General features: G+C 65.7%; 1 protein-coding gene across 1 annotated transcript in view; it reads right to left on the bottom strand.

Moving 5' to 3' along the window:
- Positions 1-14,778, bottom strand: part of MUC5AC (mucin 5AC, oligomeric mucus/gel-forming) — a 35,937-nt gene that overhangs the window by 8,224 nt on the left and 12,935 nt on the right. The window contains exons 26-32 of the mRNA XM_070488527.1: positions 14,527-14,683; positions 13,895-14,023; positions 13,325-13,475; positions 12,770-12,813; positions 12,487-12,675; positions 616-11,793; positions 119-327 (exon numbers count right to left, since the gene is read on the bottom strand). Of these exons, the coding sequence (XP_070344628.1) occupies positions 119-327; positions 616-11,793; positions 12,487-12,675; positions 12,770-12,813; positions 13,325-13,475; positions 13,895-14,023; positions 14,527-14,683 (12,057 nt within the window). The remainder of the gene's footprint in view (positions 1-118; positions 328-615; positions 11,794-12,486; positions 12,676-12,769; positions 12,814-13,324; positions 13,476-13,894; positions 14,024-14,526; positions 14,684-14,778) is intronic.

The raw sequence follows: 14,778 nt of genomic DNA, 5'->3' as shown, positions 1-14,778 counted from the left end.
TGCATGGGCCAGGGGTCACCGACTTTCGTGCCACTTGAAGTCACATAACTGGAAAACCTCTGGGGGTCTCTGCCCTACTCCCGGAGAGGCCCGAGAAGGGCGAGAAGGGGGAGGTTACCATTCTTGGGGGGGATATGTTTGAGCATCCATGGTGAGTGACAGGCACAGGGCCCGAAGGGGAGGACGCAGGCGAGGAGGTGGCCGGGGCGGGAGGTGGCGTGCTGGTGGGGCAGGTTTCGTCACTCCGCCTGACCACGTGGCAGTCCAGGCTGCACACCGCGTAATAGCAGTGGCCGGCGAGGTCGATCTGTTGGTAAATGATGGATCCTAGAAGACGAAAGGACAGGCAGGCGTCAGTGGAGTCATGCTGGACGAGGCATCACGGGAAGCAGCTCTGGCCAGGCGGGCAGTCCACCCAGGGGCTGATATGAAAGGTGGGATTCCTGCCCAGATGCAAATGGAACAAATGCTCAAAGAGAGCTTAATGTCACTCCCTAGAAAACCTCCAGCCCTGTCACAGAGACGACCCACTCCTTCACACTGTGGCTTTTTCTGGATGGGAGACCAGGGAACAGACTGAGCACACAGCACACACTACAAAGAAGACGAACATACCTGCTGGGTAGAGCTTGTGGGACACACTGCAATAGCAGGTCGAGGGGGAGGGTAGTGGGGAGCTGAGTGACTTCACGGTAGATACAACAGAGGTGGGTTCTGAAGGAGGCGAGTGACGAATAGATGAAGTGACATGGGGGCTCACGGGGGATCCACTGATTTCCTGCTCAGTTCTTGGGATGGGACCAAGCACAGAGGTGGTGCTGGGTCTCGGCACAGGGGTTCTGCTGGTTTTCGGCACGGAGGTTGTCCTGCTGGTGGCCACGTGGGAGGTCGCCTCGGGGCTGGAGCTGCTCAGTCTGGAGGTGCTGGGCAGGGGGACAGGTGTCGGGGGCGGGCAGCCTTCGCGGGGCTCACAGCACAGCACGCGGATCTCGTAGTTGAGGCACGTGCTGCCGTGGCCCTCCTGGTCCTGGTTCCGGCACACCAGGCCCACGTCGGGGTCGCACTGCACCACCTGGCCCAGCTGCTCGATGCTGACCTCGGGGTGGCTCTCGGCCCGGCACTCCAGGTGCGTGATGTACTCAGGCCGGGTGCAGATCTTCTCCCCGCTGCGGAGGATGTTGCTGTAGGTCTCAGAGTCGCCGCCGTGGGGCCCGGGGGACGGGAATTCCACGTCGAACCACTTGGTCCACTTGCACCGTGGCTGGCATCTGCTGGTCGCAGGTGGGCTGTGGGTCGTCTCCGGGGCACGAACCGAGGTGGTGCTGCTGGCAGGAGCTGGGCTTGTGCCGGCTCTGTGCACAGAGGTCGGGCTGGCTCCCGGCACGGAGGTTGTGCTGGTTCTCAGCTCCGTGCTTGGGCTGCTTCCCGGTGCCGTGGCCTTGCTGGGTCTTGGCACAGAGGTTCTGCTGGTTTTCTGCACAGGGGTCGGGCTGGTCCCCGGCACGGAGGTTGTGCTGGTTCTCACCTCCCTCTTTGTGCTGGTTTCCGGCACGGACGTCGGTCCGGGTCCTGGCACAGAGGTGGTGCTGGGTCTCGGCACAGGGGTTCTGCTGGTTTTCGGCACGGAGGTTGTCCTGCTGGTGGCCACGTGGGAGGTCGCCTCGGGGCTGGAGCTGCTCAGTCTGGAGGTGCTGGGCAGGGGGACAGGTGTCGGGGGCGGGCAGCCTTCGCGGGGCTCACAGCACAGCACGCGGATCTCGTAGTTGAGGCACGTGCTGCCGTGGCCCTCCTGGTCCTGGTTCCGGCACACCAGGCCCACGTCGGGGTCGCACTGCACCACCTGGCCCAGCTGCTCGATGCTGACCTCGGGGTGGCTCTCGGCCCGGCACTCCAGGTGCGTGATGTACTCAGGCCGGGTGCAGATCTTCTCCCCGCTGCGGAGGATGTTGCTGTAGGTCTCAGAGTCGCCGCCGTGGGGCCCGGGGGACGGGAATTCCACGTCGAACCACTTGGTCCACTTGCACCGTGGCTGGCATCTGCTGGTCGCAGGTGGGCTGTGGGTCGTCTCCGGGGCACGAACCGAGGTGGTGCTGCTGGCAGGAGCTGGGCTTGTGCCGGCTCTGTGCACAGAGGTCGGGCTGGCTCCCGGCACGGAGGTTGTGCTGGTTCTCAGCTCCGTGCTTGGGCTGCTTCCCGGTGCCGTGGCCTTGCTGGGTCTTGGCACAGAGGTTCTGCTGGTTTTCTGCACAGGGGTCGGGCTGGTCCCCGGCACGGAGGTTGTGCTGGTTCTCACCTCCCTCTTTGTGCTGGTTTCCGGCACGGACGTCGGTCCGGGTCCTGGCACAGAGGTGGTGCTGGGTCTCGGCACAGGGGTTCTGCTGGTTTTCGGCACGGAGGTTGTCCTGCTGGTGGCCACGTGGGAGGTCGCCTCGGGGCTGGAGCTGCTCACCCTGGAGGTGCTGGGCAGGGGGACAGGTGTCGGGGGCGGGCAGCCTTCGCGGGGCTCACAGCACAGCACGCGGATCTCGTAGTTGAGGCACGTGCTGCCGTGGCCCTCCTGGTCCTGGTTCCGGCACACCAGGCCCACGTCGGGGTCGCACTGCACCACCTGGCCCAGCTGCTCGATGCTGACCTCGGGGTGGCTCTCGGCCCGGCACTCCAGGTGCGTGATGTACTCAGGCCGGGTGCAGATCTTCTCCCCGCTGCGGAGGATGTTGCTGTAGGTCTCAGAGTCGCCGCCGTGGGGCCCGGGGGACGGGAATTCCACGTCGAACCACTTGGTCCACTTGCACCGTGGCTGGCATCTGCTGGTCGCAGGTGGGCTGTGGGTCGTCTCCGGGGCACGAACCGAGGTGGTGCTGCTGGCAGGAGCTGGGCTTGTGCCGGCTCTGTGCACAGAGGTCGGGCTGGCTCCCGGCACGGAGGTTGTGCTGGTTCTCAGCTCCGTGCTTGGGCTGCTTCCCGGTGCCGTGGCCTTGCTGGGTCTTGGCACAGAGGTTCTGCTGGTTTTCTGCACAGGGGTCGGGCTGGTCCCCGGCACGGAGGTTGTGCTGGTTCTCACCTCCCTCTTTGTGCTGGTTTCCGGCACGGACGTCGGTCCGGGTCCTGGCACAGAGGTGGTGCTGGGTCTCGGCACAGGGGTTCTGCTGGTTTTCGGCACGGAGGTTGTCCTGCTGGTGGCCACGTGGGAGGTCGCCTCGGGGCTGGAGCTGCTCACCCTGGAGGTGCTGGGCAGGGGGACAGGTGTCGGGGGCGGGCAGCCTTCGCGGGGCTCACAGCACAGCACGCGGATCTCGTAGTTGAGGCACGTGCTGCCGTGGCCCTCCTGGTCCTGGTTCCGGCACACCAGGCCCACGTCGGGGTCGCACTGCACCACCTGGCCCAGCTGCTCGATGCTGACCTCGGGGTGGCTCTCGGCCCGGCACTCCAGGTGCGTGGTGTACTCAGGCCGGGTGCAGATCTTCTCCCCGCTGCGGAGGATGTTGCTGTAGGTCTCAGAGTCGCCGCCGTGGGGCCCGGGGGACGGGAATTCCACGTCGAACCACTTGGTCCACTTGCACCGTGGCTGGCATCTGCTGGTCGCAGGTGGGCTGTGGGTCGTCTCCGGGGCACGAACCGAGGTGGTGCTGCTGGCAGGAGCTGGGCTTGTGCCGGCTCTGTGCACAGAGGTCGGGCTGGCTCCCGGCACGGAGGTTGTGCTGGTTCTCAGCTCCGTGCTTGGGCTGCTTCCCGGTGCCGTGGCCTTGCTGGGTCTTGGCACAGAGGTTCTGCTGGTTTTCTGCACAGGGGTCGGGCTGGTCCCCGGCACGGAGGTTGTGCTGGTTCTCACCTCCCTCTTTGTGCTGGTTTCCGGCGCGGACGTCGGTCCGGGTCCTGGCACAGAGGTGGTGCTGGGTCTCGGCACAGGGGTTCTGCTGGTTTTCGGCACGGAGGTTGTCCTGCTGGTGGCCACGTGGGAGGTCGCCTCGGGGCTGGAGCTGCTCACCCTGGAGGTGCTGGGCAGGGGGACAGGTGTCGGGGGCGGGCAGCCTTCGCGGGGCTCACAGCACAGCACGCGGATCTCGTAGTTGAGGCACGTGCTGCCGTGGCCCTCCTGGTCCTGGTTCCGGCACACCAGGCCCACGTCGGGGTCGCACTGCACCACCTGGCCCAGCTGCTCGATGCTGACCTCGGGGTGGCTCTCGGCCCGGCACTCCAGGTGCGTGATGTACTCAGGCCGGGTGCAGATCTTCTCCCCGCTGCGGAGGATGTTGCTGTAGGTCTCAGAGTCGCCGCCGTGGGGCCCGGGGGACGGGAATTCCACGTCGAACCACTTGGTCCACTTGCACCGTGGCTGGCATCTGCTGGTCGCAGGTGGGCTGTGGGTCGTCTCCGGGGCACGAACCGAGGTGGTGCTGCTGGCAGGAGCTGGGCTTGTGCCGGCTCTGTGCACAGAGGTCGGGCTGGCTCCCGGCACGGAGGTTGTGCTGGTTCTCAGCTCCGTGCTTGGGCTGCTTCCCGGTGCCGTGGCCTTGCTGGGTCTTGGCACAGAGGTTCTGCTGGTTTTCTGCACAGGGGTCGGGCTGGTCCCCGGCACGGAGGTTGTGCTGGTTCTCACCTCCCTCTTTGTGCTGGTTTCCGGCGCGGACGTCGGTCCGGGTCCTGGCACAGAGGTGGTGCTGGGTCTCGGCACAGGGGTTCTGCTGGTTTTCGGCACGGAGGTTGTCCTGCTGGTGGCCACGTGGGAGGTCGCCTCGGGGCTGGAGCTGCTCACCCTGGAGGTGCTGGGCAGGGGGACAGGTGTCGGGGGCAGGCAGCCTTCGCGGGGCTCACAGCACAGCACGCGGATCTCGTAGTTGAGGCACGTGCTGCCGTGGCCCTCCTGGTCCTGGTTCCGGCACACCAGGCCCACGTCGGGGTCGCACTGCACCACCTGGCCCAGCTGCTCGATGCTGACCTCGGGGTGGCTCTCGGCCCGGCACTCCAGGTGCGTGATGTACTCAGGCCGGGTGCAGATCTTCTCCCCGCTGCGGAGGATGTTGCTGTAGGTCTCAGAGTCGCCGCCGTGGGGCCCGGGGGACGGGAATTCCACGTCGAACCACTTGGTCCACTTGCACCGTGGCTGGCATCTGCTGGTCGCAGGTGGGCTGTGGGTCGTCTCCGGGGCACGAACCGAGGTGGTGCTGCTGGCAGGAGCTGGGCTTGTGCCGGCTCTGTGCACAGAGGTCGGGCTGGCTCCCGGCACGGAGGTTGTGCTGGTTCTCAGCTCCGTGCTTGGGCTGCTTCCCGGTGCCGTGGCCTTGCTGGGTCTTGGCACAGAGGTTCTGCTGGTTTTCTGCACAGGGGTCGGGCTGGTCCCCGGCACGGAGGTTGTGCTGGTTCTCACCTCCCTCTTTGTGCTGGTTTCCGGCACGGACGTCGGTCCGGGTCCTGGCACAGAGGTGGTGCTGGGTCTCGGCACAGGGGTTCTGCTGGTTTTCGGCACGGAGGTTGTCCTGCTGGTGGCCACGTGGGAGGTCGCCTCGGGGCTGGAGCTGCTCACCCTGGAGGTGCTGGGCAGGGGGACAGGTGTCGGGGGCGGGCAGCCTTCGCGGGGCTCACAGCACAGCACGCGGATCTCGTAGTTGAGGCACGTGCTGCCGTGGCCCTCCTGGTCCTGGTTCCGGCACACCAGGCCCACGTCGGGGTCGCACTGCACCACCTGGCCCAGCTGCTCGATGCTGACCTCGGGGTGGCTCTCGGCCCGGCACTCCAGGTGCGTGATGTACTCAGGCCGGGTGCAGATCTTCTCCCCGCTGCGGAGGATGTTGCTGTAGGTCTCAGAGTCGCCGCCGTGGGGCCCGGGGGACGGGAATTCCACGTCGAACCACTTGGTCCACTTGCACCGTGGCTGGCATCTGCTGGTCGCAGGTGGGCTGTGGGTCGTCTCCGGGGCACGAACCGAGGTGGTGCTGCTGGCAGGAGCTGGGCTTGTGCCGGCTCTGTGCACAGAGGTCGGGCTGGCTCCCGGCACGGAGGTTGTGCTGGTTCTCAGCTCCGTGCTTGGGCTGCTTCCCGGTGCCGTGGCCTTGCTGGGTCTTGGCACAGAGGTTCTGCTGGTTTTCTGCACAGGGGTCGGGCTGGTCCCCGGCACGGAGGTTGTGCTGGTTCTCACCTCCCTCTTTGTGCTGGTTTCCGGCACGGACGTCGGTCCGGGTCCTGGCACAGAGGTGGTGCTGGGTCTCGGCACAGGGGTTCTGCTGGTTTTCGGCACGGAGGTTGTCCTGCTGGTGGCCACGTGGGAGGTCGCCTCGGGGCTGGAGCTGCTCACCCTGGAGGTGCTGGGCAGGGGGACAGGTGTCGGGGGCGGGCAGCCTTCGCGGGGCTCACAGCACAGCACGCGGATCTCGTAGTTGAGGCACGTGCTGCCGTGGCCCTCCTGGTCCTGGTTCCGGCACACCAGGCCCACGTCGGGGTCGCACTGCACCACCTGGCCCAGCTGCTCGATGCTGACCTCGGGGTGGCTCTCGGCCCGGCACTCCAGGTGCGTGATGTACTCAGGCCGGGTGCAGATCTTCTCCCCGCTGCGGAGGATGTTGCTGTAGGTCTCAGAGTCGCCGCCGTGGGGCCCGGGGGACGGGAATTCCACGTCGAACCACTTGGTCCACTTGCACCGTGGCTGGCATCTGCTGGTCGCAGGTGGGCTGTGGGTCGTCTCCGGGGCACGAACCGAGGTGGTGCTGCTGGCAGGAGCTGGGCTTGTGCCGGCTCTGTGCACAGAGGTCGGGCTGGCTCCCGGCACGGAGGTTGTGCTGGTTCTCAGCTCCGTGCTTGGGCTGCTTCCCGGTGCCGTGGCCTTGCTGGGTCTTGGCACAGAGGTTCTGCTGGTTTTCTGCACAGGGGTCGGGCTGGTCCCCGGCACGGAGGTTGTGCTGGTTCTCACCTCCCTCTTTGTGCTGGTTTCCGGCGCGGACGTCGGTCCGGGTCCTGGCACAGAGGTGGTGCTGGGTCTCGGCACAGGGGTTCTGCTGGTTTTCGGCACGGAGGTTGTCCTGCTGGTGGCCACGTGGGAGGTCGCCTCGGGGCTGGAGCTGCTCACCCTGGAGGTGCTGGGCAGGGGGACAGGTGTCGGGGGCGGGCAGCCTTCGCGGGGCTCACAGCACAGCACGCGGATCTCGTAGTTGAGGCACGTGCTGCCGTGGCCCTCCTGGTCCTGGTTCCGGCACACCAGGCCCACGTCGGGGTCGCACTGCACCACCTGGCCCAGCTGCTCGATGCTGACCTCGGGGTGGCTCTCGGCCCGGCACTCCAGGTGCGTGATGTACTCAGGCCGGGTGCAGATCTTCTCCCCGCTGCGGAGGATGTTGCTGTAGGTCTCAGAGTCGCCGCCGTGGGGCCCGGGGGACGGGAATTCCACGTCGAACCACTTGGTCCACTTGCACCGTGGCTGGCATCTGCTGGTCGCAGGTGGGCTGTGGGTCGTCTCCGGGGCACGAACCGAGGTGGTGCTGCTGGCAGGAGCTGGGCTTGTGCCGGCTCTGTGCACAGAGGTCGGGCTGGCTCCCGGCACGGAGGTTGTGCTGGTTCTCAGCTCCGTGCTTGGGCTGCTTCCCGGTGCCGTGGCCTTGCTGGGTCTTGGCACAGAGGTTCTGCTGGTTTTCTGCACAGGGGTCGGGCTGGTCCCCGGCACGGAGGTTGTGCTGGTTCTCACCTCCCTCTTTGTGCTGGTTTCCGGCACGGACGTCGGTCCGGGTCCTGGCACAGAGGTGGTGCTGGGTCTCGGCACAGGGGTTCTGCTGGTTTTCGGCACGGAGGTTGTCCTGCTGGTGGCCACGTGGGAGGTCGCCTCGGGGCTGGAGCTGCTCACCCTGGAGGTGCTGGGCAGGGGGACAGGTGTCGGGGGCGGGCAGCCTTCGCGGGGCTCACAGCACAGCACGCGGATCTCGTAGTTGAGGCACGTGCTGCCGTGGCCCTCCTGGTCCTGGTTCCGGCACACCAGGCCCACGTCGGGGTCGCACTGCACCACCTGGCCCAGCTGCTCGATGCTGACCTCGGGGTGGCTCTCGGCCCGGCACTCCAGGTGCGTGATGTACTCAGGCCGGGTGCAGATCTTCTCCCCGCTGCGGAGGATGTTGCTGTAGGTCTCAGAGTCGCCGCCGTGGGGCCCGGGGGACGGGAATTCCACGTCGAACCACTTGGTCCACTTGCACCGTGGCTGGCATCTGCTGGTCGCAGGTGGGCTGTGGGTCGTCTCCGGGGCACGAACCGAGGTGGTGCTGCTGGCAGGAGCTGGGCTTGTGCCGGCTCTGTGCACAGAGGTCGGGCTGGCTCCCGGCACGGAGGTTGTGCTGGTTCTCAGCTCCGTGCTTGGGCTGCTTCCCGGTGCCGTGGCCTTGCTGGGTCTTGGCACAGAGGTTCTGCTGGTTTTCTGCACAGGGGTCGGGCTGGTCCCCGGCACGGAGGTTGTGCTGGTTCTCACCTCCCTCTTTGTGCTGGTTTCCGGCACGGACGTCGGTCCGGGTCCTGGCACAGAGGTGGTGCTGGGTCTCGGCACAGGGGTTCTGCTGGTTTTCGGCACGGAGGTTGTCCTGCTGGTGGCCACGTGGGAGGTCGCCTCGGGGCTGGAGCTGCTCACCCTGGAGGTGCTGGGCAGGGGGACAGGTGTCGGGGGCGGGCAGCCTTCGCGGGGCTCACAGCACAGCACGCGGATCTCGTAGTTGAGGCACGTGCTGCCGTGGCCCTCCTGGTCCTGGTTCCGGCACACCAGGCCCACGTCGGGGTCGCACTGCACCACCTGGCCCAGCTGCTCGATGCTGACCTCGGGGTGGCTCTCGGCCCGGCACTCCAGGTGCGTGATGTACTCAGGCCGGGTGCAGATCTTCTCCCCGCTGCGGAGGATGTTGCTGTAGGTCTCAGAGTCGCCGCCGTGGGGCCCGGGGGACGGGAATTCCACGTCGAACCACTTGGTCCACTTGCACCGTGGCTGGCATCTGCTGGTCGCAGGTGGGCTGTGGGTCGTCTCCGGGGCACGAACCGAGGTGGTGCTGCTGGCAGGAGCTGGGCTTGTGCCGGCTCTGTGCACAGAGGTCGGGCTGGCTCCCGGCACGGAGGTTGTGCTGGTTCTCAGCTCCGTGCTTGGGCTGCTTCCCGGTGCCGTGGCCTTGCTGGGTCTTGGCACAGAGGTTCTGCTGGTTTTCTGCACAGGGGTCGGGCTGGTCCCCGGCACGGAGGTTGTGCTGGTTCTCACCTCCCTCTTTGTGCTGGTTTCCGGCACGGACGTCGGTCCGGGTCCTGGCACAGAGGTGGTGCTGGGTCTCGGCACAGGGGTTCTGCTGGTTTTCGGCACGGAGGTTGTCCTGCTGGTGGCCACGTGGGAGGTCGCCTCGGGGCTGGAGCTGCTCACCCTGGAGGTGCTGGGCAGGGGGACAGGTGTCGGGGGCGGGCAGCCTTCGCGGGGCTCACAGCACAGCACGCGGATCTCGTAGTTGAGGCACGTGCTGCCGTGGCCCTCCTGGTCCTGGTTCCGGCACACCAGGCCCACGTCGGGGTCGCACTGCACCACCTGGCCCAGCTGCTCGATGCTGACCTCGGGGTGGCTCTCGGCCCGGCACTCCAGGTGCGTGATGTACTCAGGCCGGGTGCAGATCTTCTCCCCGCTGCGGAGGATGTTGCTGTAGGTCTCAGAGTCGCCGCCGTGGGGCCCGGGGGACGGGAATTCCACGTCGAACCACTTGGTCCACTTGCACCGTGGCTGGCATCTGCTGGTCGCAGGTGGGCTGTGGGTCGTCTCCGGGGCACGAACCGAGGTGGTGCTGCTGGCAGGAGCTGGGCTTGTGCCGGCTCTGTGCACAGAGGTCGGGCTGGCTCCCGGCACGGAGGTTGTGCTGGTTCTCAGCTCCGTGCTTGGGCTGCTTCCCGGTGCCGTGGCCTTGCTGGGTCTTGGCACAGAGGTTCTGCTGGTTTTCTGCACAGGGGTCGGGCTGGTCCCCGGCACGGAGGTTGTGCTGGTTCTCACCTCCCTCTTTGTGCTGGTTTCCGGCGCGGACGTCGGTCCGGGTCCTGGCACAGAGGTGGTGCTGGGTCTCGGCACAGGGGTTCTGCTGGTTTTCGGCACGGAGGTTGTCCTGCTGGTGGCCACGTGGGAGGTCGCCTCGGGGCTGGAGCTGCTCACCCTGGAGGTGCTGGGCAGGGGGACAGGTGTCGGGGGCGGGCAGCCTTCGCGGGGCTCACAGCACAGCACGCGGATCTCGTAGTTGAGGCACGTGCTGCCGTGGCCCTCCTGGTCCTGGTTCCGGCACACCAGGCCCACGTCGGGGTCGCACTGCACCACCTGGCCCAGCTGCTCGATGCTGACCTCGGGGTGGCTCTCGGCCCGGCACTCCAGGTGCGTGATGTACTCAGGCCGGGTGCAGATCTTCTCCCCGCTGCGGAGGATGTTGCTGTAGGTCTCAGAGTCGCCGCCGTGGGGCCCGGGGGACGGGAATTCCACGTCGAACCACTTGGTCCACTTGCACTGTGGCTGGCAGTTTGTGGTTCCGAGAGTGGTCACCGTGGGTGTGCTGGCTATGACCCCACTTGTCCCCAGCCCTGTTCCTGAGCTTGTCCCTGTCTGTCTTGTGGAGACAAAGTGGGTTGCTGTGGTCCAGGGGCTTTCTGCTTTGACCCTGGTTTCTTGTGGGGTTGAGTGTGGGCTCTCGCCTGTTGCTTGGGCAGTTGTGCTCTGTCTGCACATATCCACCAGCTCGCAGCACTGGATCCGGATTTCGTAGTTGTAGCAGATTGGCGGCAGCTGGTTCTTATTCAGGCACAGCAGCCCCAACTTGTTGTCACAGATCACGTCCTGCCCCAGCTCCTCCAGCGGGGTGTCTGGGAACGCCTGTGCCCTGCACTCCACTTTGCTGGGCTTTTCACAGAATTTGTATCCTTTGGATCTCAAATTTTGAAAAGTGTCAAAATCTCCACTGTTCCTGCCAGGCCCAGGGTAACTGCCGTCGATCCACCGAGTCCAGCTGCAGAACTCTTGTAAACAGGAGATGTGGGTGGGCTCCGGTGGGGTTAGCTTCCCTGGGACCTCCGAGGACCCCGGGGCTTTGGTAGACTCGGAGCTTGTGGCTGAAGCTGTTGTGGAAACTGACATTGGACTGGAGGTTGAGATGGTTGTTTTCACCGTTATAGAGGTACCTGGGGCAGCTGTAGGGGTACCTGGGGCTGTTGTAGTGATACCTGGGGCAGGTGTTTTACCAGTGGTAGAGAGGGTGGTTGGGCCAGTTGTGGTGACAAGGGCTGGAGAAGCCGTGCTCCCTGTCGGCACAGAAGTGACCCTGCTCGTCCCTGGCGTGGGCCCAGTTTCAGTTGTCCTGGAGGTTGCAGGAGGGGTGGTCTGTGCTGCACCACCAGAGGTGGTGCAGGGCAGGGGGGAGCAGCACAAGATTTTGATCTGGTAGTTGTCACAGAGCCCTGAAGCTTGGTCTTTGTTGTAACAGGTCAGCCCCATTGCTGGGCTGCACTCCACACGCTGCCCCAGGATTTGGAGTGGCACCTCAGGGGCAGCCTCGGCTCGGCACTCCACCGCCCTCGGCACCTGGCAAACCCGGTACCCATGGGCACGGAGGTTCTCCAGCGTGTCAAAGTCACCACTGTCGATGCCCTGTCCCGGACGGCTGATGTCCAGCCACGCCGACCACTGGCACTCCTCCCCACAGTCCGGGTGAGGCGAGGTGGAAGCTGTCGAGGGCATGGGCCTGGGGGACGTGCCCTTGGGGCTGGCCGGGGCACTGCTCGGAGTGCTCTCGGTGGGACTGGGGTATGTAATCGGCAGGCGTGTCGAGCTCACCACTGAGGGCAGAAGAGAAGACAGGAGGGCCCAATGTCAGAGGCCTGCACTCGCTCGGGATCCTCGAGGACCCCCCCCCCCACCCCCGTCGTCTCCTGTGCTTCCTCCTGTCCATCAGCAGCCTTGTGGGTCTCACCATGTCAGTCTGTCTGTCTGTCTCCACCCAAGAGGGGAGTGTGGGGAGAGCGGGCACCAAGCCAGCAGGACAGCCCAGCACGCAGCAGGTGCAGAGCACACAGCCACTGAGCAAGTAGGTGAACTGCTCTCGTTCAAAGGAAGCCTGCTCCCCAGGCAGGCTCTGAGCTGAACCATGGGGTCCCCAAAAGCCAGAGTTATGGGGCTCTTCCTTCTTGGGGGAAGCTCTGGAAAGGCCCTAAGATGCTTCCCTAAAAGAGGGAGAGGTCTTGGGGGTGCCTGGTGCTCAGTGCAATGGGGTGGGGGACGGTGCAGTGAATGGGGTGGGGACCCCCAGGTGTGCTTTCGGTGGTCCTCCTCCCAGCCCACCTCGCAGCCACCACCCCGGCTGGGAGCCCCAGCCCTGAAGTCACCCTGGGGACATCTGGCCTGCCAAGGAGATTTGGAGAGGCTGACCCTTTCCAGCTGTAGGGAGGCTGCCAGAAGGAAAGGCCCTCTGCCCGCTCCTGATTTTCAGGGCGAAGGACAGCCCGGCACAGTACCCAATGTGTCCGCCTTACCGAGTGGGGCCGTGGAGAAGGAGAAGGTGGTTTGGGGGGCGGGGGTGGTGGAGCTGCAGGCGTAGACCCTCCGGTCGATAGTGCCATTGGTGCCGCAGTGGGCAGAGATGCAACCCCCTGTGCCGTCCATCGTGTGGTAGATGACGTGCCCCGGGCGGAAGCGCTGCCCATCGTAGGTGCAGACACAGGCTGTGGGGAGCAGAGTGGCCGAGTGCTATAGGGGGCTGGGGCGCGGGTGGCGACCCCAAGACCCCAGACCTGAGGAAGGCTGCCCGCTGCTCACCCTCGGCGTCGTAGGTGCACTGCACGCCACTCTCTGTGCAAACGCTGGCGACAGAAGGAAGAAGGTGAGTCTAGGGGTGCAGGTGTCCCCCTGCGCCAGGGTGGACAAGTGGGACCAGCCCCCACGGGGGTGCCCTGGGGCTGCATCTCAGCCCTGCCAGTAGACAGGGAGCCTGAGGTCAGACCCTCTCGGGGGGCCTCCTTCCAATCAATGACCAGTGGAGGTGGGGGTCCGGCACGGCCGAGGAGCCCCACTGGTGTTCTGATGGCCTTTCCTCTCTGGGGCGTCTGTCCCAGGGATCCTCAGGGTGGCGTCATGGCTCAGCTTCCCCTCTGCCCACCCTGCATTTCCCTCTTCCCTTCACCCCGAGGCCCCCACCCGCCTCTTGCAACAGGGGGCACCTGGTCAGACCCCACAGGAAAACCAGGCTGTGGAGACCCCTCCTGGCCCTGAAGGGATGAGGCCCCGAGGGAGGGGGCGCTTGCTCTGAGGGTGGTGGGCCAGGCAAATGACCTCATGTTCCAGGCTCCTGACACCTCTGGCCCAGCGACTCACCAGGAATGGCAGTTCTCATCTGAGGGGACCGGCATTCCTGGCTGGTATGACTTGCCCTGGATGCGGCAGGGTGACTGTGGGCATGTGGCCACACACTGCATCTGGTCCTCGTCAAAGAGGGGGGCCTCGGCTGGGCACTTGGGGTAACAGCCTGCGGGCCAGAGAAGCCTGAGTCTCAGCCAGATGACTGCCTGGCCGCCTCACCCCCACGGCCTCTGCTCACTTTCCAGTCCTGGGCCTGGCCCACAATACCGGGGGGATCTTCAGGCTGCGCCCACAAAGTCACCTCAGAGGGTCAAGAGGAGTCCAGCCTAGCCGAGGGTCCTAGGATCCCCAGGACAGACTCCAGCCCTACCCATGGGGACCCCAGGACAGACACTAACTCCGAACACAGAGACCCCAGGAAAGACCCCAACACCAACCATGAGAACCCTAGAAAAGACCTCAACGCTGACCTCGGGGACCCCAGGAAAGACCCCATCTGAGATCACAGGGTCTCCAGTACAGACCCCAGCCCCGCCCACAGGGTCCCCAGGACAGCCCCTCTCAGGCCAGCAGGGCACAGCACACCTTCTAGGCCACGCACGTCATGCAGGCACTGGCCGCTGGGGTTCTGGCAGGTCTTCATGCAGGGCGCCCCGCAGGGCTGGTAGTGCCACTCGCACTGGCCCTCGGGGTTGTAGTAGTCGCAGAAGAGAGCTGCAGGAGAGAGGGCCCCTCAGTGGCCGGGCTCTCAGCACCTGGGGGGAGTGCCGCCTGGAAGGACAGCCTCGGACCCATGCAGGCTCCCCTGCACCCTGACCTTTGACCACGTCCTGTGGGCTCCCCTGTGCCTCCCAGACGTGGCCATGGAGGGCGTGGGCCTAGGATGCCCGTGAGTAAAACAGGGCCATGGCGAGGGTGGCTAGCTGGGGGTCTCGCCCTGGCTTCTTGGGGGTGCCACCCTCCAGGGTGGAGACTCCAGCCAGAGCAGCTCCCGCACTAATTCCCCTCCAGCTAGGCTCCAGCTGGGCTGGGCCCTCTGCTGACATTTTGGCTCCAGAATGTTCTACCATGCCTGCCACACCTCCATCAGCAACAAGTCCCCCATTTTATTTCCTTCCCAAGCCTTCTCTCCTCTCCCGTCGGTGGGTGGACACTGCTTTGCCGCCCACATATGCTGCCCCCCCCACCCCCCGATGGGCACATCCCTGTGCACTCACGGCAGACGTCTGGGGACCGCCAGGACACGCACACGCCCACCTCGTGGCAGGCCTGGGCGTAGGCGGCCACGGCCGTGCAGAAGCACTCGCAGTCGCCCCCAGAATCGCAGGCACATGCGTCACTCACGCAGGCCTCGTAATACTTGGCCGGCTCCACCTGTCGGGGGGGAGGCTTCAGACTCAGGACACCCCCCCCAAGTCTCCTTGGGGATCAGGCCCATGGCCCCGTGTTGGCCTCGGCAGTTTTCCCCG

The sequence above is a fragment of the Equus asinus genome, chromosome 17 (assembly GCF_041296235.1).
Source record: "Equus asinus isolate D_3611 breed Donkey chromosome 17, EquAss-T2T_v2, whole genome shotgun sequence".
NCBI classification, from domain to species: Eukaryota; Metazoa; Chordata; class Mammalia; order Perissodactyla; family Equidae; genus Equus; species Equus asinus.
The sequence above is the reverse complement of the archived record's forward strand: the minus strand, read 5'-3'. Positions and strand labels throughout refer to the sequence as shown.